At 50.9% G+C, this 22,141-nt stretch overlaps 1 protein-coding gene across 2 annotated transcripts in view; it reads right to left on the reverse strand.

Annotated features, from left to right (window-relative positions):
• Positions 1-22,141, reverse strand: part of IFT81 (intraflagellar transport 81) — a 1,024,548-nt gene that overhangs the window by 90,682 nt on the left and 911,725 nt on the right. For both annotated transcript variants that reach the window (XM_078667498.1, XM_078667499.1), the window contains 2 exons: positions 3,489-3,560; positions 2,369-2,454 (listed from right to left, as the gene is read on the reverse strand). In XM_078667498.1, coding sequence (XP_078523624.1) covers positions 2,369-2,454; positions 3,489-3,560 — 158 coding nt within the window. The remainder of the gene's footprint in view (positions 1-2,368; positions 2,455-3,488; positions 3,561-22,141) is intronic.

Raw genomic sequence — 22,141 nt, forward strand, 5'->3', positions numbered from 1 at the left:
CAATCCCGTAGAAAGTGGGTAAGCCGACCCCCCACCGGACCCGCATGATCCTGAATGGCGGATTGGAGGAGGTGGAGGAGGAAGAGGCCTGACGTCCACGAGGACGAGCTCTTTGCTTTCCCCTTTAAGACCTGTACAAGGGATTCTGCTGCTGCTGTTATTGTTGCTGCTGCTGACCTTGTCGATAATTGCGAAAGGAAGAGCGTCCAAAACCTCTGAATCTCCTGGCCGAAGAACCTCTGATCTGGAGACCTAAAGATTTGGCAGTAGCTCTACTGTCCTTAAACCTCTCTAAGGCAGTATTGGCCTTTTTGCCAAAGAGACCAACACCATCGAATGGCAGATCCAATAAAGCCGCTTGGACATCTGCGGAAAAGTCTGATGATTTTAGCCAAGCCGATCTTCTCATGGCAACCGCAGTGCCCATGATGCGAGCCACAGAATCAGCAGTGTCCAATCCGCTTTGTATTACCTGACGTGCCGCTGCTTGAGCGTCAGACAAAACTTCCTCAAAATCACTCCTACTACCATCAGGGATCTTAGGAGCCAAAGAACGCATTGAATCCATAAGTGCGTGCACATATCTCCCCATGAGACAAGTGGCATTAGTGGACTTCAATGCCATACTTGCCGAGGAGAAAGTCTTTTTGGCCACCTGATCCTGTTTCTTGGCCTCCTTATCCCCAGGAACTTGGGGAAACGCACTCAAAGACTTCTTTGAACATGCTGCCTGAATGACCAGGCTCTCAGGAGAAGGATGAGATGTTAAAAAGGCAGGGTCTTCTGGTGCAACCCTGTATCTTCTTGCCACACTTTTGGAAACAGCCGAGCAGTTAGAGGCTTTTTCCACACCTCCATAATAGGCTCTGTTAAAGCCTCATTAAACGGAAGCAACGGTTCCACCACCGAACTAGGCGAGTGTAGGACCTCAGTTAAAAGATTAGACTTAGATTCAACTGTTGGCAAAGTCAAATTAAGAAGTCCCGCAGCCTTCCTCATTACTATATGGTAAGGCTGGACGTCCTTTGAAGGCGCATCAGAACCTGATGGTAACTCCCATTCCGGGGAAAAATCCAGGCCACTAGCATCTGCTAGGTCTTCAAAGCAGTCTTCATCTAGTTCACCTTCCTCTACATCAGGATGAGAGTCAACATATCTCTGCTCCTCCAAAAGGCATTGTGCCTCCCTCCTGGACCTCTCCTTAACACGCCTCTCCACTGGATCCACCATCGACTCCGACGGAGCCGGAACCGACATCGGTACCGAATCCGATGGCCCAGTGGGTTGTACTCGAGGTCGACTTGGAGCGGGCGACGCAGGGACCGGCGTTGACGACTTCGGCGGAGCCGCGTATTGTCATGGCGGCGTCGGGGCCGGCATAAAGGGCATAAATGGAGCCGGGGCATAGGAATGTGGCACCCCCAAATTAAAGGCCAGTGGACCCATGGGACCCGAATAAGAAGAAGCTATTTTCGCTCTGGTCTCATGATATTGTTCTACTTCTAACTCATGAGCCACTAAGGAAACTGAACTTTTTCAATTGGCATCATGAATAATCAATCACTAGTTTACCTAAAAGTCAATGGGAGGAGTTAAATAAGTACAAAAGCTATTCTCAGAGAACACAAGGGAAACACAAAATAGAAAACATATATTGCCTGTGTATTCTCCAGAAGATTATGCCCAGAGAAAGACATTAGGAAATTAGATGCTAGAGCATACTAGAAAGCAGGGAAGCAGATCATCCATTCCAAATGGAAAATTCAGGAGAGGTAACACTAGGTTGTAGATGACTTGGTAAGTATAATGCAGCCTCATCTACCAGCTCACCAAGATTTTGTTCTTTAGATCTGAAAAAGCAGTTTTAAACAGACCCGACACCTGAAAACATGATACCTGTATTGCTCCTGATTGAGAGTTATGTAGCGGAAATTCGCTTTTGCTAGTTTTTGAATGATTTGGTATTCCCTATTCTCTAAATCAGGCCTTAGACCTGTTTGTAGATTCCAAAATACTGTATTGTTTATCTCAACTTATGTTATTAATCATTTTGTATATTACATAAAAAGAATGCTCCATTGTTTATTAGTATGGCCTTTATTCTTTCCTACTTTTTCAACCTTAACTGAGAATGCAAGCTGCAAACATCAACATAAACATGTTGTTGAATGTTATTGTATTACTGTTTGCCATCTAAGAAAAGTAAATCACAATCTTTATGTACACTGTACAAACTATTCCAGGAGTGATGAAGGTGCCAACTGCTTAGTTTTATCTACATCTATGTTACTACATTTTTTAAGGAGTGTGAAATTTGGTGTTGTGAAAATACACAAAATACAATTTACTGCCTTAAAAATGCCTTTACCTGATAGCTTTTCTTCGCTCTTGAGGGTCAGAAGAAACATAAGTCCTCATTTCATCACTGGCGCGTTGGATCTGTATTTCTACATACTAAACAAATACAAAACATGTAAAAAAATTGTAATTTGCAAGTTTAGCTAAATCTGTATGGATTCAATCTAGGTGGGGTTTCGGTGTGCTCTTTAAGAGAATGTCATAGGAGGACTATTCATAAAGGCCAACAGGTTTACAGAACAGCACAGATTTCACAGCAACAAGCACTGCCCCCTTCTTCCAAAAGGCTACTTCTTGAGGTTTATCTGGTACATCTATTTGCCAGCATTTTCCATTCTTGAATATGATAACCAGCCAACAGATGATCATGGCTAGAACATATTGGTATAATAGTATCAGTTATGTAGGCATCTATACCACATGTACACTCCCAAACACCCACAAGAGTCAATGGTTGCTGATTTGAACTAGCCAGATCTGAATCAATGTTCTATATCAGTAGTTCTTAACCTGTGGTCCAGGGACCCATGGGGGCCTGCAAAGCATACGCAGGAGATCCACGACTTCTTAGAAAATTAAACAATAATAACAGATTAATTAAGTCTATGTAAATAAAGAGGCAAAAAGTAAAATTGAACATTTTTAAAATGTTGTGCAAATGTGGAGGAATTTGAAATAGGAGGGTAAAAATTAAGTTTGTATCCTCAGATTGATTCATGGGAGCAGTGCAAGTGCATCAAACAGAATATAGTAAGGATGATGAGGGACTGCTACTGAATTTAGACAAGCTTCAATCTTCCCATTAAAATTGTGATTTTTTAAAATACTGGTTCATTAATTAAATTAAATATTTAATCATTTGTGTATTTGTTTAATAAATGCCTGTTTTTCTATTTTTTGTGTTTCAAATCATCGAAAATGCTTAGATCAGCGTCCCTGACTTCCAGTGAGCATTCCGGGATTCCAATAATTAGTCAGTAGGTTCCAGTAAGGATTAAGTGGGGGTCTACAGAAGTCACAAGGTTAAGAACCGCTGTTCTATATGCAACAGAGATGGTCAAAATGCAGAAACATACTAACTCTCTAATAAATACATATTGAAGCAAACATTATTTGTATCACCAACTAACCTTTTTCATGAGGTTATTAAAATTATACTGGCTCTCCGCTTGACCGTTCTCTTCCCGCAGACCTCGTACTTCCTAAAGTGCGAACCCAAGAAAATGCATGTTGTTATGATCTCATATTAATATTAAAATGATCACATATCAGTATCCAACATGTTCCCCTTTATTAAAGTTCCGGAATTCACACAGCAAGAGTTATGCACAGATATGCCTAGAATTTCTATGTACTGCATGGAACCATGCAACTTGTACTGCATGTTACCATCCCAAGCACTGCTGTACTTGCCTAATACAAAAGGTTACTTGTAATCCTAGTTATCATGGGTCACTACATTAAACTCATGAAGACATGATAATCTCCACTTTTATGCAGATTATTGGAACACGTTTTCCAAAAAGAAATACTGACTTCAATAAACAAAAATAACAATATCGATCAGCAATATATTGTTTTTACATATCAACTTCGGAATTAAACTTAACTCCAAAACATTACTGACTATGCTGTTTAAAGAGTAGTAACACAAATGCTGATAGCCTTAGGTAAATACATTTTATTTATTTTTTACTTTATTTTTGCAATTTTTGTGATCACACAGACTTACATCAGAAAGTGCAGTACTGTTACACAGGTGAGGCACAGGTACATTTCAATCAAGGCATGAAAGGAAAACGAGATATTACATTTCTTACAAAACACATCAAGGTAGGCATAGCAATCAAAGGAGGCAAGATAGTCAAGTAAATCTCGTTGAACATAATGATTTCCTATTCCTACATACCACAGAACTTAAGAGTCTCTAACAATTCAAATGTACACGGTGGATTAGAAGGGCAGTCTCTTCAGCGGGGTCAAGAGACGTAGCATGTTGTGCGAAGGTGTACCAGTCGCCAATGGTGTTTCTCCCTCCCCTCAACAACAAGCATACGGTAGCACCTCGCATAGACTGAGCATCGATGTATCTATCTTGAGGGTCGAGTGTGATGTTGGGTGGGTGTCCCCTCTACAGAGTCTGCATCATTCCTGGCCAGGTATCCCCGCAATGGGGCCCAAATGTCACATGGCCGAGAAGTGATCGGTAGTAATTCCGAGTATGTATTTAATTGATCCTGACAAAATATTAGATCATTTATCCAGTCTTTAAATTTAGGGGCTCTGCCTCTGCCCCAGCGACACGCCACGCTCCGTTTGGCTACCAGGAGGGCCAGCGCAATAAATCTGTGATGTGTCGCTTGTATGGGCTCCACGTATCCCAGTAGCGCCAGAACCGGGGAGGGATGTATTGTAGTGTGAGTCATCTCAGAAAGCGCAGTTATCACCTGAACCCAGTATTGGTTAATTGCGTCACACGCCCATGCGAGATGTAAGAAGTCCGCCCCAGAGGCATGACATCTATCACAGTTGTCCGTTGTTCGTAGCTGAAGTCTGTACATGCGGGCTTGGGTGTAGTATAGTCGATGTATGAATTTATAATGTATGATTCTATGTCTACTACTAGCTGAGATGCGTTCTGTGTGTTGAAGGGAGAACTTCCATTGCCTGTCCGTGAGGGGGCTACCAAGCTCTTGATCCCATCTTAGCCTAGCTGGTAGAGCCGTGTAGTCTATCTGCGTGTGTATTGCCCTGTAAATTGTCGATACCAATCTATATGGAGCATCCAGTTGGAGCAGGGTCTGCAAGGGGGCCAATACTACCGGTTCCTGTGGAAAGTCCGGCGTAAGTGCTTTCACACCTTGACGGAGCCGGATATAAAGGAACACTTGAAGTGGATTGGGATGTATCCCGTCATACAATTGTTCCATGGTGCAGAATGTACCGTTACGGTATAGATCGCCCCACGTCGAAACTCTTATTTTGTGTAATAGTTTGCGGAATCCCTGCTCCTGTAACAGGGGCATGTCCGGATGGTAGCTCAACGGCAATGACGGAGCATATAATAACGTCAGGCCCATTTTAGCCAGTAATCGGGCCCATGCAGTGACCGTGCTGAGCACTGTCGTAGGCGTTTTGTCCCTGCCGGAGACCACCGCGTAAAGTGCACCGTCTATAGGGATAGGGTGGGCTAACCAGTGTTCAGCGGCTAGTTGGGGCATGTATCTGGGCTGATGCATCCAAAAATAGGCATAGTGGGCTTGTGCCGCTTGATAATACAGTTCAAAATCAGGTACCCCGAAGCCTCCGTGTGAGTAGGGGCGAGTTAAGGTGTCCCATTTGAGCCGAGGTGATTTCCCCCCCCCACACTAGTTTGATGAGTTCAGAGCGAAGCTGGCTAAAAAAAGGATCTGCCCGGGTAAAACGGGATGTTTAAAAATAGGTACAATAATTTCGGAAGGATTACCATTTTTATCAGGGAGGTTCTGCCTGCCATCGATAAAGGCAAGGTAATCCAACGCTCCACATTATCCGTTATGCGATCCATGGCAGTGCCATAGTTGGCACGCATAAGCTCCTCCCTGTCCTGCTCTATGTGGATCCCTAGGTATTTAAAATCACCTTTATTCCAGGCAAGAGGGAAGTCCAGGTCAAACCGCACAGTAGAAGGTGTAAGCGGAAAGATGCAGGACTTACCCCAATTAATTTGGACCCCTGACAGTCTACCGAAGCCCACAAATTCTCTGAGGATGGGGTTAAGATTCACGCAATGATCCCGGATGTATAAAGTAATATCATCAGCATAAAGTGAAATTAAGATTTGTCGTTGAAAGCATCGAAGCGCACTGTCTTTATGATGTTGTCGCAGTTTAGCGGCTAGGGGTTCCGTGGCGATCGCAAAAAGGAGAGGGGAAAGGGGGCATCCCTGTCTAGTCCCCCTCGTGATGGGGAATGCGGCAGACAGTTTACCATTGATAAGGGCTGTGGCCATAGGGCGTTCATATAGGCGTCGAATCCAGGCGATGAAAATTGCCGGAAATCCCATTCTCTCCAAAACTCGGAACACATAGTCCCATTCCAGGGAGTCAAACACCTTGGTGGCATCAAGAAAGACGGCCGCCATAGGCAGGTCTTCATGCACCGAGTTGAGGACAGAAAAGAAGGTGCGCAAATTGTGGGAGGTAGCCCTGCCAGGGACAAATCCAGACTGATCAGGGAGTATCAAATTGGGAAGGAGAAGGCTGATGCGATTAGCAACGAGCTTGGCTAGTACCTTAACATCGCAGTTTAGTAAGGACAGGGGACGGTATGAGTCACACATATGCGGTGGTTTGCCTGGCTTAAGGAGAGAGATAATAAGAGCAGTTCTCATCGAGGGTGGTAGGTGGCCCACCTCCAGAGCATCCTCATATACCTCCCGGAGTACAGGGGCCATAAAGTCAATGTAAGTTTTGTAAAATTCTATTGGGATTCCGTCCAATCCCGTGGCTTTCCCCGACTGCATTCCCATAATTGCGTCCCGCACCTCATCCAGCTCAAAAGGCGCACTAAGGAAGGCTCTTTGGGCATCACTGAGCCAGCCTAATGAAACGTCTGCTAGATAATCCTGTAATTGCAGTTCTCCCACTCTAGAGGAGGTATACAGCGTGCTGTAGTGGGAAGCAAAGGAGTTGAGGATTTGTGTCGTGTCCCGAACTACCACACCATCCGGACCCTCTATCTCAAGTATGATGTTGGGCGCACGCATCAATTTGATCGTGGAGGCTAGAGCTTTCCCAGGCCGGTCACCTTCCCCATAGCGGCGAGCAGTCCAGTACTTGCCCCGGAATTTAGATTCTCTTGCCGCCTCGGCCGTGTATTCAGAGATCTTGTCTCGGATCGTAAGTAGCGTAGAGTCTGATGGGGTAGTGGCCAGTGCCGTTTCCAAATCTTTAAGCTCCCGTTCGAGAGCTCGTATGCGGGAGGTAATGTCTTTCAACAACCCTGACCCTTTAGGGATGCAAATCCCCCTTAACGTTACTTTAAATGCGTCCCAAATAGTCTCGACATCCTTAACAGAGTCTTTATTCCGCCTAAAAAAATCTAGGCATTCGTCTCGAAGTTCCTCCTGAAACGTGGCGTCTAGTAGCAGCGAGGGGCGCATCCGCCAAGCAGTAGAAGGGGGGCCCAGTTCTGCTGAGCGCAGTGTGATTTTCACAGGGGAATGATCCGAGTAAGTCCTCGGGAGGTGGTGTGCACGATGAAGGGATGTGTAGAGTTGGGATGACAAGCATATATAATCCAGTCTGGCCCATGAGCGCGCCTGTGCGGTGAAGTGGGTGCCTTCCCTCATAACTCCATGGAGCCGTCTCCATGCGTCTACTAAGTTAAAATCAGTAACTACCGCGCGCAGTTCCGCACGCGCCTTGGTGTAGTGGTGCGGGGAAGGGTGAGACCTGTCCAATGTGGGATCTAGCGTCGTATTAAAGTCTCCCCCCCAGATGATTTGGTTCGGCCCCGTCTCCACAATGGCTGCCCATAACTCCGTAAAGAAGCTCGGGTCGTCAATGTTAGGTCCGTAGCAGCACACCAGGGTGACCGCCGTGTGTCCCAGTCTGCCCCATAGCATACAGTAGCGTCCCTGAGGGTCTACTTTGGAGCCAGCCATGACAAATGGTGTGTTCCGCTTAACCAGGATCGCCGCACCCCTAGCGTACGTAGAGTAGGAGGAAAACACAGCATGCATTGCCCATCTACTGGCGAAGGTGTGAGTGGTGGACCTGCTAAAATGCGTTTCCTGTAAAAACGCTATGTGTATTGAGTGCCTATCTAAGTAAGATAGAATGTGCCGTCGCTTCCTAGGATCCCCGAGCCCTCTAACATTCCAAGTTAAAACATTGAGGTCGGTGTCACCCATCAGTAATGTGTAGCTGCATCCCAGACGGCATCATCCTCGACATATCTCGCCCATATGCAACCAAGGAGGTTTTGAAATGTACACCAGTGTTCATAAATAGTCTGTGTCCTGTGTGCGCAACCTGTACTGCATGCCCTAAGTCTCGTATACAACAAGGTAAACTAGCCAATTCACCAGTTAGTGACATTACATTCGGTATCACAATCATCAGTAGAACAACCCATGTAAACCAAACAGTCTCCCCTCCCTCCCCCCCCAATGTGCAGAAACCGTAGCGGTATGGTGCTAACAAGTGGCCAAGCATAAAGGATATATAGCGCATTGTGCTCCACTGAAGTGTGTACGGCGCGGTGCCATGTCTCTGTTGAGATGCGTGAGACCTCGCACATAACGGGCAGTGGCATTATAAAAGGTCTAACATATAAGTACATATTGTGGCAGCCCAAAATTACCCATCGTTGTCCGGTCACATAGCAGAGAGAATGAGATACTGAGACATTATGTGTATAGCAATACATGAATAAAGCACAGTAGTCAATATATGGCAAATCAGATGCTGACCAGCACCTGCAGCAGAAGTAGGCAAGCATAAATCTTACAGTAGAGAGGTTCCTACACAAAAGAAGAACACCATCAACAGTCCAACGCGCTCTAACTGTAGCGCCCCCACGCCCCACCCACTGGAGCAATCCCAACTTGCCAGTAACCCCGTCTCTCCCTCCACCCTCATCAAGGCCTAAACTCCCCAACATTTGCACCAGTTGCAGTAAATACAATGGGGTACACCCTTCGGGGTGCAGTCTAGTAGCGCACTTAGCCTCCCCCCACTCCTTGGCCCTGTCTCCGATAGCCATGCCAGTCATGGTTCAGGTAGTGAGGGGGGGGGTGCCTGGAATACGTTACCACCATCGTCCAGTGCTCATCTGGATAGCAGTCGTAGTATGCGGCTAAACAGTAGAGTGGGCTTCATTCGACCTCGTTGCAGCCCTCAAAACAATTGAGCAGTGATCGCGTAGTCGATGCATAATGTCATTCATCTTCGTTAGTCTTCTTGCTTGTCTTCTCCATGTCGTCTATTTTCCGCGCGTTCCCGCTTAATTTGTTTCACAAAATCCTCGACCTGTTGCGGATTAGTAAAGAAGTGTTGTTTCGCTTGATGTGTCACCCTCAATTTGGCAGGATATAGGAGTGCATAGTCAATTTGAAGATTCCTCAGCTTCTTTTTGACTTCCAAGAATTTTCGCCGTTGTTCCTGCACCGCCGGTGTAAAATCCGGATAGATGGAGAAGTTGACTCCGTCACAGGAAAGCGTGTGATTGGTGCGGGCTGCCCTTAACGCAGCGTCACGATCCCGATAATTTAGGAGGCGGGCGATGATGGGTCGTGGGGGGGCTCCGGTAGATGGTGGCGGCGCCAGTGACCGGTGCGCCCTTTCAACAATAAATTGTTTGGAGAACGCCTCAGGGCCAATCGCAGCAGTCAGTATCCTCTCAACATAGTGCTCCATGCGCCCCGTGTTGGTCGATTCCGGCACCCCTATCACCCGTATATTATTGCGACGGCTTCTGGCTTCCGACTCCTCGTTCTTCGCGGCTATGATCCTGAGCACATTGTCCATTCTCGCGATTTGGGTCGTGTGTGTAGCCGTGGTGTCATCACTGTCTGAGATACGTTGCTCTGCGGCCGTGATACGCTCTTCATGCACATCCACTTTATGCACTATTGCGTCCATTCTAGATGACATCCTGTCTACCTCATCTGTTGGAAGTCTGAGGTGCCAGAGTGGGTCTCAGTGTCCGCTAAAGTAGGGGCCTGGGAACTGCCCGCCTCCTGCGTGTTCCGCAATCCCTTTTTGTTCGTGGTCGAGTCAAACGACAACTTGGGCTGTCTATTGTCCGGTTTACCCATAGTGAGAGGTGGGCAAAGGCTTGTAGCAGTCGGGAAGGTGTGTTCACTGTGGTGGACAGGAGGCGGCCGGAGTCACTGAGGCCCGCCAAATCCAACACCTCTCACGTACCCCCCGGGCAAGACAGAAGCTCGACTGTGCAGCTTCAGTGATGTAGCTCCGGGCCTCAGTTTAAAGCATGGGAGCGCCCGTGACCATGAGGATGAAAGCGTATCCCTGGCCGCCACTTCAGTGTCAAGCTTCCCTAAGCAGAGCCGCAGGCAGCTAGTCAACCGAGGGCAGACCTTCCATCAGCAGGTGTCTCGCCCAAAGCACGGAGGTGAAGAAGGAATTACAAGGAGAATCAACCGGGCACCTCACAGCGTCACGCAGGGAAAGCCAGGATATAGTGCACCACAGGGCGCATCCACAATGAAGTCGATTATTAGCCAGTACTTGTAGCGGCGGGAAGGACGTTCAGCGTGTATAATGACGTCTGCAATGGCGGTGGGGCTCCATATGGTCATGCAGTCGCATGCAGGTCTCAGTTTCCGTGCCGTACCTCCTGAATGCAGGCCTGAGGTTGGGCACAAGGGGAGGCAGTCTCGGCCAGCAGTCCCGTAATATTGCCCCAGTCTAAGCAGCTCCGTAGGTGTAGACAGTCCCCAACGGATGCGGGTCCAAGGAGTACAGCCGGTCCGAGCGCTCTCCAATCCGTGGCCTCCCGCCACCACAGTACTAAATGTCTGCCTCCCTTTCCGGCCGCTTGCATACAGTCCCAAAACGATTCATAAAGGGGGTGGTGATGGACAGAGTATCTGAATTAAGCAGAACACTCCTACCCAGTCAAAAGATCAGGGCTTGATCCATCACCGTTTTTTAGCTCACTGCAATCAATCAATCAATCATGCCATTTGTATAGCGCACTACTCACCCGGGAGGGTCTCAAGGCGCTTGGGGGGAGGGGTATGCTACTGCTCGAACAGCCAGGTCTTGAGTTGTTTCCTGAAGGCGAGATGGTCCTGGGCCAGCCGAAGGTGGATGGGGAGGGAGTTCCAAGTCTTGGCAGCCAGGTAAGAGAAGGATCTTCCTCCGGCGGTGGCTCTTCGGATGCGTGGTACGGCTGCGAGGGCGAGGCTGGTGGACCGTAGCTGGCGGGTGGGTGTGTAGAAGGTCAGGCGGTCGTTGAGGTACTTGGGGCCCAGGTCGTGGAGAGACTTGTGTGCGTGGGTGAGGAGCCGGAACGTGATCCTCTTGTCGACGGGGAGCCAGTGCAGGTTCCTCAGGTGGCTGGAGATGTGGCTGCGTCGGGGGACATCCAGGATGAGTCGGGCGGAGGCGTTCTGGATGCGCTGAAGTCTTTTCTGTAGCTTGTAGCTTGGCTGTGGTTCCGGCGTAGAGGGCGTTTCCGTAGTCCAGTCGGCTGGTGACGAGTGCCTGGGTGACAGTCTTCCTGGTCACGATCGGGATCCAGCGGAAGATCTTGCGAAGCATACGCAGGGTGTTGAAGCACGATGAGGAGACGGCGTTGACTTGTCTGGTGATCGAGAGGGAGGGGTCCAGGATGAAGCCCAGGTTGCGTGCATGGTCGGTTGGCTTGGGTGCGGTGCCCAGGGCTGGGGGCCACCAGGAGTCGTCCCAGGCGGAGGGCGAAGATCCCAGGATGAGGACTTCCGTCTTGTCCGAGTTCAGTTTCAGGCGGCTGTCCTTCATCCACTCGGCGACGTCTTTCATCCCTTCGTGTAGGCAGGTTCTGGCGGTGTCGGGGTCTCTGGTGAGGGAGAGGATTAGCTGGGTGTCGTCGGCGTAAGAGATGATGTTGAGGTTGTGCTGGCGTGCGATGGCTGCGAGAGGTTTCATGTAGATGTTGAAGAGGGTGGGGCTGAGTGAAGATCCTTGCGGGACGCCGCAGATGACTTCGGTGGCTTCGGAGCGAAACGGGGGGAGGCGGACTCTTTGTGTTCTTCCGGCGAGGAACGAGATGATCCACTCCAGTGCCTTCTCTTGGATACCGATGTTGCTGAGGCGCTGGACTAGGGTGCGGTGGCAGACCGTGTCGAATGCAGCGGAGAGGTCCAGGAGGATGAGGGCCACTGTTTCCCCCTTGTCGAGCAGGGTCCGGATGTCGTCGGTGGCTGCGATGAGGGCGGTCTCGGTGCTGTGGTTGGCTCTGAAGCCGGACTGCGAGGGGTCGAGGGATCCGTTCGTCTCGAGGAAGGCGGTCAGCTGTCTGTTGACGATCTTCTCGATGACTTTAGCAGGAAAAGGGAGGAGCGAGATGGGGCGGAAGTTTTTGAGATCGGTGGGGTCGGCTGTAGGTTTCTTCAGGAGGGCGCTGATCTCGGCGTGCTTCCAGCTCTCCGGGAAGGTGGCGGCGTTGAAGGAGGCGTTGATGATGTTCCGGAGTTGGGGTGCGATGGTGGAGTCGGCCTTGTTGAAGAAGTGGTGTGGGCAGGGGTCGGTCGGTGATCCGGAGTGGATGGTGTTCATCGTGCGGGCTGTGTCTTCGGTGGTACCCGTGCGAAGGGTGGCGGTGGGGGGCGTTGGTTCGACGGTTGGGTGCGTGGGTGGGGCGCCGAAGCTGTTGTGGATGTCGGCGATCTTGCGGTGGAAGAACGAGGCGAGGGAGTCGCAGAGGTCTTGTGACGGAGTGATGTCGTTGGTGCCGGTGCTGGGGTTGGAGAACTCCTTGACGATAGTGAAGAGCTCTTTGCTGTCGTGGGCGTTGTTGTCCAGTCGTTCCTTCAGGGATTTCTTCTTGGTGGTGCGGATGAGCTGGTGGTGCTTGCGGATAGCGTGTTTGAGGGCGGTCATGTTGTCGGTGGTCCGGTCGAGGAGCCAGGCTTTCTCGAGGGTGTGGCAGGTCTTCTTGGAGTCCTTGAGGTCGTCGGTGAACCAGGATGCCTTCTTGCTTCTGGGTCTGCTGGGAGGGTTCTTTAGTGGCGCGAGGTCGTCGGCGCAGGCGGTCAGCCACTGTGTGAAGTTGCGGGCTGCTTCGTTGGGGTCCGTTGTGTTGGCGGGAGGGCTCTGGCTGAGGGAGGTGGTGAGCTGGTCTGCGGTGATCTTGCTCCAATTCCTGTGAGGTACCTGTTGCGGGTGCTGGTGGGTCGTGGATCTTTTGAAGGTGAAGTGGACGCAGCTGTGGTCGGTCCAGTGGAGTCCGGTGGCGTGGCTGAAGGTGATGTACTTGCTGGAAGAGAAGACGGGATCAAGCGTGTGGCCGGCGTAGTGGGTGGGGGTGTTGACCAGTTGCTTGAGTCCGAGGTTGGCAAGGTTTTCCAGCAGGGCGGTGGTGTTGCGGTCCTTGTTGTTCTCCAGGTGGAAGTTGAGGTCCCCGAGGAGGATGTAGTCAGTGGAGAGGAGGGCGTGCGGGCTGATGAAGTCTGTGATGTCTTTGCTGAATTGTGTGCGTGGTCCCGGGGGTCTGTAGACGAGGGTGCCTCTGAGGGTCGTCTTAGGGTCGGTGTGAATCTGGAAGTGGAGATGTTCGGCTGCGGCGAAGGAGTCGTTGGCGTCGGTCGTGATGCGGATGGTGTTCCTGTGGACGATGGCGATGCCACCTCCGGTCTGGTTGATGCGGTCCCTCCTGATGATCTTGTTCCCGTCCGGGATGGCGATGGCGATGTCGGGTGCAGAGGAGGCGTTCATCCAGGTTTCCGTGAGGAAGGCGACATCCGGTGATGTAGCGTCGAGGAGGTTCCAGAGTTCCACCGCGTGTCTGTGGACGGAGCGGGTGTTGATCAGGATGCACCTGAGGTGGTTGCTGCTGGTGTTTGTCTTGGCGGGTGCGGGGCAGGTTCGGAGGCAGGTGAACTTGCAGGTGCAGCAGGTGAAGGGTCCGTGGGTGCGTCTCGGGGTGGCTCGGCAGCAGGCGTGGGTCCGGCCGGCATTGAGTGCGGAGAGTGGCGGCGTCGTAGGTCAGTCGGGTCGTCTTGCCTCGGCGGGGAGGGCCAGGGGTCCTGGCGCTGGGCGCGGGCCAGGCGCGGACGGGCGCAGACGGGCTTACCTTTGGCGCACCTTCGGCGCTCAATCGGCGCTCCCGCTGCGTGCGTCCGCTGTGCGGTCGCTCTGGGGGCGTCATAAGTAAGGAGCCGGGAGGGAGGAGCAGCTGGGTGGCGGGAGCGGGGCGGCGAATGGAATCACAGGGGGGCGGGGTTGCAGGGAGGCAGCGGCTGGAAATTCCAAGAAGCAGCGGGCAGCGGGAAATTCCCAGGAGCAGCGGGAAGCGAGCGAAGGAATCTGCAGGCAGGAGGGGGCAAAGGCAGGCAGGAGCGGCAGCAGTGAGTGGGGCGACCAAGCCCTGTGGAGGGCTGAGCGGTCACCATCCCAGCTCAGAACCTGGCTACATGCAAATTAGTCTGACCCTGGCCCAGTGCATCATGGGAACAGGGCAGACCAAACTACCAAGCCAATTCTTTACTGGAAAGGAAACAAGCTTCCGGGGAACGGTTTCTGGCATTACAGCCGTCTTCGGCCCGGCTTGCTTGAATCCTGATGGTGCAGTGAGCAAGGGACTCACATCTGAGCATACCCTTCCACACTTGTGGTGGCCAAAACGATTCATAAAGGGGGTGGTGATGGACAGAGTATCTGAATTAAGCAGAACACTCCTACCCAGTCAAAAGATCAGGGCTTGATCCATCACCGTTTTTTAGCTCACTGCACCATCCCAGCTCAGAACCTGGCTACATGCAAATTAGTCTGACCCTGGCCCAGTGCATCATGGGAACAGGGCAGACCAGTCCCAGTGGAGATCGCAGCAGCCGTCACTCAGTTATCAGCGCCGGATCCCGCACAGTACCCTCCCGGCGTGCGGATCGGACACTCACCGCAATCGCCACTGTGGGGGCTCCGCCTGGGTTCGCAATGCGGGGCCCACCTGCCTCGTGTTACGCAGCGGTCTCGCGTAGTTCGGCAGGCCCGCCTCTCCCTCCGGTCACTCCGAGTTCCACGACGACGGGCAGATCTCTCAGCGGATGTATCTCCGGCCAGGCAATCACTAGAGGGCTGATACTTTCACCGAGGTCTGGGCTGTATATCTTCTCTCGTTCAGCGCAGAATCGACGAGCACAGGAGGTGAAAAGGTAGGATAAACGTCGGATATTTATTCCAGGCTGCAGGAGCCTCACATCGGTGCGGTCATTCTGCAAGTGCGCCCTCTAGCGCCCCCCGGTAAATACATTTTTTCTGACATCTTCTCCACTGGTTCCTTCAGGGGAAAGGGCAGGTTATTTAGGAATTTAATAAAGATATACTTGTTGAAGAATTAGCACCATCATGGTATCTTCACTGGTAGTCATAAACTTTAGAATGAAATAGCAAACGTAACAATTAAAGGAGGAGGGGGAAAATACAAACAAAAAAAGATTAGAAACTAGGGAAATCTCAGCACCAGGAGCTTGGTGGGTGACACTGTTGCAATGTGTGGTGTTGTCTCTATCCCAATTCTTCAGAAAAACAAACGCGCTCACCCTCTTCCTGTGAGAGTGGTCTGATTAGCCGAACTCAGAGCATGCTGCACTCTCAGATCTTTGAAGCAAGACCTCTGACCTCCTGGTCAGAGTAACAGCTCTTCCCTCAGGCAGCTCCGTTCTTAAGGCACTGCCCCCTGCAACTTCTGGTCACCCAGGTAGGTGTTCGAGGTCCTACTCCACCCGCAGGCTCCTGACTGCGCCTCATCCCTGGTGGTCCAGTGGAAGGGCCTGCTCTTCTGCTGGTCTACTCTGTTAGCCTTTTTCTGCTGCTGTTTTTCGGTCTCCTTTCTGCTTCATTTTTCTATCTTTGCCTTTTTGCATTGTTGCCTATTTTCTCTATCAGCCCGTTTTCCTTTTCCCTCCTTCCCGCCGCTGCTGCCTCAGCGCCCCCTCCCCCTGTGTTTTCCAACTCCCGCCTTCCAGGTGCTGTTCCTCCCCAAACTCCTACTTAAAGGCGGCCGCGCATAGTGGGCATGCCCCTGGCACGCCAGAGGCAAGCCCGTCTGCGACCTGACCGCAACCTGCCCCAGGGACCCATGTCTCCCGACCCCCTGCCGCTATGACCCCAGCAATCTCCATGCACTTAACTCTGGAAGCAACAACAACTGTCAGCTCTCGATGCCGAGCAACTCCCAAGGCCCGTTCACCTGTCAACATCGCAACTTCACCCACCTCCGGCCCCATACAGTCACCCCAAGCCACCGAACGCCAGCGCACACAAACCTCTGAGCTGCATCCTCCTAAATGTGCGCTCCCTGCACAGACACTCAGTAGAAGTTTGGGACCTACTCAACACCCACTCGCCCGATGTCGCCTTCCTCACAGAGACCTGGCCCAATGTCAGCTCTCCACCGGACATCGCAACCGCAATCGCTGATGGATACAGGATCCTGAGGAATGACTGCGCCAACGCCCCGGAGGAGGCCTTGCCATCGTTCACAAAAGCTCCCTCCGACTGACAACCTCAGACTCGGATGACGCCTCGCGCCCCCCATGGAACACATCCACTTCCAGTACCAGCCCAACCCAGAACGACTCTCTGTGGAACACTCGCCTACCACCTGGACACGCTCCCTGTTCATCAACATCATTGCAGACTGTATCCCTCCCGCGTCTTCGCCTCCACGGACTACGTACTGTTCGGGGACCTGAACTTCCACCTAGACAACCTCAGCAACCCCACCACCACCGCCCTCCTAGAGAATCTTGCCAACATTTGATAGAAGCAACTTGTCTCCACCCCCACCCACATGGCAGGACACACTCCCGACCCCATCTTCGCCGGGGGAAACAACATTCGCTTCAGTCACACCACGGAACCTCTCTGAACGGACCACCACTGCATCCATTTCTCCTTCTCGAAGCCCACTGCGCACAAGCCCACGCCTCTCCTCCCATGCAGAAACTGGACCTAGATCACAGAAGAACACCTCCGCCCTCAACCGCACTCCTCCCCCTACCACGACAGATGCCAACACTGCAGCCAACGACCTTCACCAATGGATCATCCCCTCCAGAACTCCGACAGACCACACAATGTGACAGCCACCTGGTTTACCACAGACCTCCGAGAAACCAATCGCTTATGCCGAGGACTAGAAAAAGCATAGAGAAATAGCAAAACCCTGGAAGCATGCACCGCCTACAGTGCCACACCAAGGCACACCACCTTAGAGAAATGAAGAGAAGTGTCTTTCAGGACAGAATCCTCTCCAACTCCCACAACTCCAAGGATCTCTTCACCATCATACAAGAATTCACCAGACCCCACAGCGAAACCACTGACGTCCCTCCCTCCCAAGACCTCTGCAACAAACTCAGCTCCTTCTTCCACCACAAGAAAAGGATGCTCTATGACAACTTCGACAACCAAGACCACAACACCAACCCTACTCCTTCCACCAGCGATGCCACCCAGCTGACCCTCCTCACCTGGACTTATACAAAAACATAGAAGTGTGGCCTTTAAGCGGTGGACCACTAAGAGTTGAGCGTAAAATATTGTTGAATTATTGTTGATATCTGACTAGTGCGCACAAGGCTCATCCCTTTACTGCTATGGGTAGATGATTAAGCTCTTCACCTGGACCCCTGTCACCACAGAAGACACCGCAAAGACCGAAAAGCATACACTCCGTAGCTCCCACTGACCCCTGCCCACCACACATCTTCCACAGGGCGCCTCCGCCATTGCACTAGAACTACGACGGACAATCAACTGCGCCTTCGAAACAGCCACGTTCCCCGATGGCTGGAAATGCAAAGACGTCAAACCCCTCCTCAAGAAGCCCTCCGCAGACCTGACTGATCCCAAGAACTACAGGCCCGTCTCTCTCTCCCCTTCACCACCAAAGTCATCGAGAAAGTTGTCAACACCCAGCTAACGCACTTCAGAGAAACCTACAACATCCTCAACTCAACCCAATAAGGTTTCCGCAGCAACCACAGCACAGGGACCACCCTCATAGCCACCGCGGCTGACATCCACACCCTCCTCGATCAAGGCCACGCTGTAACCCTCATACTACTAGACCTCACAGCAGCTTGCAACACTGTCTCCCCACCGCAAACTAGCCGCCAGACTCCACGACCCCGGTATCCAGAGAACTGCCTTAGACTGCATTTGCTCCTTTCTCTCAGGCAGAACACAAAGAATAAAGCCCCTGCCCTTCCTCTCAGAACTCACTGAGATCAGATGTGGAGTACCCCATGGATCCTCCCTCAGCCCCACGCTCTTCAACATCTACATGGCCCCCCTCGCAACCATCGTCAGAAAACACAGACTCAACATAATATCCTACGCATACGACAGCCAGCTCATCCTCTCCCTCACCAAGGAACCCAACATCACCAGGCACAATTTCCATGAAGGAATGAAGGACACCGCGTCCTGGATGAGCAGCAGCTGCCTGAAGCTCAACTCTGAAAAAATGGATGTCCTCATCCTCGGATCCAACCCCTCCGCATGGGACAACACCTGGTGGCCCCCTGCACTACGAAATCCACCCAAACCCACAGACCACATCCGCAACCTCTGCATCATACTCTACTCCTCACTTACCAAGAACTGCCAGATCAACGCTGTGTCCTCCACATGCTTTAACTCGCTCTGCAAGACCTTCAAATAGACCCCCCCGACTCCAGTAAGATCCGTCACCCACGCACTCATCACCAGCAGGCTGGACTACCGAAACGCACTCTAAACTGGAGTCAACCAAATACTCCTTCACGAACTCGAGACCGTCCAGAACACCGCAGCCAGACTCGTCCTCAGCATCCCATCGCACGACAACATTACCTCTGCGACCTCCACTGGCTACCCGTCGAAAAGAGAGTAACCTTGAAACTGCTCACTCACGCCTACAAAGCCCTCCACAACACTGGACCCCAATATCTCAACGAAATAACCTCCTTCCACGCCTCCAAGAGAAACCTCAGCTCTGCCAACGTAACCCTGGCCAAGGTCCTCCGCATCCACAGAGCCATAACGGGGGGGGGGGCAGATCCTTTTCCTACATCACAGCCAAGACATGGAACGAACTCCCCCTCAAACGAAGCCCTACACTGCAAACATTCAGAAAGGACCTCAAGACCTGGCTCTTTGGATGACCTCAGAACTGCCAGAACCCCCGTCCCTCAGCGCCTTGAGACCCTCATGGGAGAGTAGTACACTCTATAAATCCCTGATTGATTGAAAACCTGAACATGGGGCATTTTATATAGTGGCTCACCACTTGACAAGACCCTGTCTGGAGACTGAGCAAGGCCTCCAACTTCTGTGGATCTTAAGTAAGCCACATACATCATTTGAGTAGTCAAAGACATGGAACAGAGGAAGGCATGGGAGTTAATCAGGCTGACTTGATAAGTGGCAAGAGGGCTGAGATGGTGTTACTAGAGACCCTCCATAAGAAAGTGGAAGGCACTGAAACAAACGTAACAGTGGCAGAGAGCAGACTGGATGCCATGTCACCCAGGTTGTCAATGATAGAGCTGATCACAGAGGCTCTAGGGAAGTACACAGGGTCTCTGAAATCTTCACAAACCAAACAGTAAGAGATCAACAACACCCAGCCAATTCCCAGTTCTGTTACTTCTATTATCAATCTTGCGGACTATTTGGAGTGACTTAAAAATGTTAAGTGTATAAGTGGACTCCAGATGCGGTGAAAGCTTGTGTCAGTGTGAGTGAAGTGGGCCGTAAGCAATTCGAGGGACAGGGTATCCCACAGCCGGAGAAACCACAAAGTAATAGGAGGAGGGTGGGGTCGCTTCCAGCAGGAGGCAATGGACTGTCTCGCTGCTCCCAGTAAGTGGAGAATTAAATACCAGTCTGAGGAAGTCATGGCCTTCAGCGTGCCGGGTCGGATGCCCATAAGCGCTAGGGACGGAGTAGAAGGAACCAGGTACCCCACCACCTCCCTGATGTGACTGAGGACCTCCTTCCAGAAAACGGTAATACCCGGGCAAGACCACCAAATGTGCAGGACGTCCCCTCTATCCGCCTGGCAACGCCAGCAAGTCGGAGGAGTGTTCGGGAACATCTGATGGAGACATGTAGGGGTATAATACCTTCGGGTCATCAGTTTATATGCAGATTTGCACTGAGGAATGGAAGGGTATACCTTAGGGATGTCGCTCCTATTGAGACGGTCCTATTTCTCTGCAGAGACTCAAAGCTGATTGTTTATTCCATACCCCAACTTTTGTTACCCTCCCGCCCCTGACTTCTATTTTCTGCGATATGTATACTTTTCTATTTGTTTGAATTCAATGAACGGATATTAAACAAAAAAAACGTTAAGTGGATGGCCAATATTAGTTAAGTTGCTCTGTCGGGGACATAAGAATTAATTTGGAAGTAGATGGACCTAGGTGCGGATGTCAAACATGCTCCAGAAAGAAGTGCCATACAGCTGTCCACAATGGGTAGGTGTGGCATTTGGTTCGAACAGAGGACTCTGTTGTTCAGCTTGAAGGAAGAAAGTCATTTGTTATTGAGATTTGCACCTGGAAATGACAAGGTGATGTGCAAGGGTAAGACATACTTGTTGTTCCCAGATGGGGAAAGGATGTGGTCTTATGGCTAGACTGCCGACTTTGGAGCTCAGAAACCAAGGTTCAAGCCACGGGGTCAACTCCACATCCTGTGATTCTGGGCAAATCACTTAATCTCCCGTGCCTACCAAAAAATTGAATGTGCCCTTGTGTAACGTAACTGGTGCTCATGTAAAGCGCTCCAATACCTTTGGGTCGAGTTTGTGCTATATAAATTTGAAACAAAAAAAATGTCATCCCTGCTACCTCACTGAGAGTAAAGAACTGCAGGCTTTGAGGAAGGGGTCCTTGTCACAGGAGCCCAAGCCAGTCTGCTTTTTCATCCAATTTAAAATTAGTTTTATGTGGAAAGGTCCTCATATTCGGTCAAATTGGTGCAGTTACTATGCATTTGTAGTTTGTAAGGGCCAAAAACTGGGAACACGGAATGAACATACTGCTGCAATCTGCTCAAACTAAACTGCTATTTCGATTGGTGACTCCTCCTTCCTTACCACTATTACTGCGTTGGTTGACATGGTGCTGTTACTCTATTTTTCCCTTTTGCTTGGGTGTTATTTGATGTTTAGTGCTTTTCAGATTGTTATTTTCCTATTGTAAGTATGAGATCCAAAGTCTCAGGATGTGAGCGCAGTTGCCAGATGCAACAGTGCTGCATACTGAAATCGTAGTTGACATATAGCTACTTGGCAGATAAGCAACTGGCTGGTTCCCAGCCCGACCAATATTTTAGAAGCAGGTTAGGCACAGATTGTCATTCATGCCGTAAAAAACACAATATAATTTTATCAGTAAGATAAGTCAGACACGCATTTCCTAAAACACTATGGGCCCGATGTAGGTAGCCAAATACCGGTCGGTAACGGCCGAAAATCGGTAATTTCGGCCTTTACCGACCGGTATAAGAGCATCGAGATGTATGTGACGAAAAAGTTACCGAATCGGTAAATACCAGTCGGTAAAATACCGAATCGCTATTACACGATTCAGAATATACCGAATTCATAATTACCGAATCGGTAAGCAAGACATGGTAATTGAGGAGGAGCCAAGATGGCGATCGAGATGGCTGCGTAACCGCTCAGCTCCGTGAGCCTCCTCACCCCGCACATACATCCTGGCACTTATCCTGAGCTGCAACGGCATCTACATGTAGGCGAAGAGTCACTTTCACTTACCGCTTGCTCCTGAGGCTTCTGCTTGCTGCAGACCCGTTGGAGTGTCCCCGACTGTTTTGAGGCCTTCACGAAGCTGGGACCGGGGTCTCGAGTGCGGAGAGTGGCCGGCCGCGACTGCAACAACAGCGGCCTCTGGTGATGGTGAGGACTCGGCCGGAGGGAACTGAAGACCTGATTGCCGATGGCGGCAGTGCCGACCCAGCCCAACTGGCGGAGACCCATGTGGGGAGTGTGCTGCAGCTGGGTCGAGGGAGGTGCATGATTCTTAGCCCCCCATTCCGGTGTTGTATCC

This window comes from Lissotriton helveticus, chromosome 11 (genome assembly GCF_964261635.1).
Source record: "Lissotriton helveticus chromosome 11, aLisHel1.1, whole genome shotgun sequence".
NCBI lineage: Eukaryota > Metazoa > Chordata > Amphibia > Caudata > Salamandridae > Lissotriton > Lissotriton helveticus.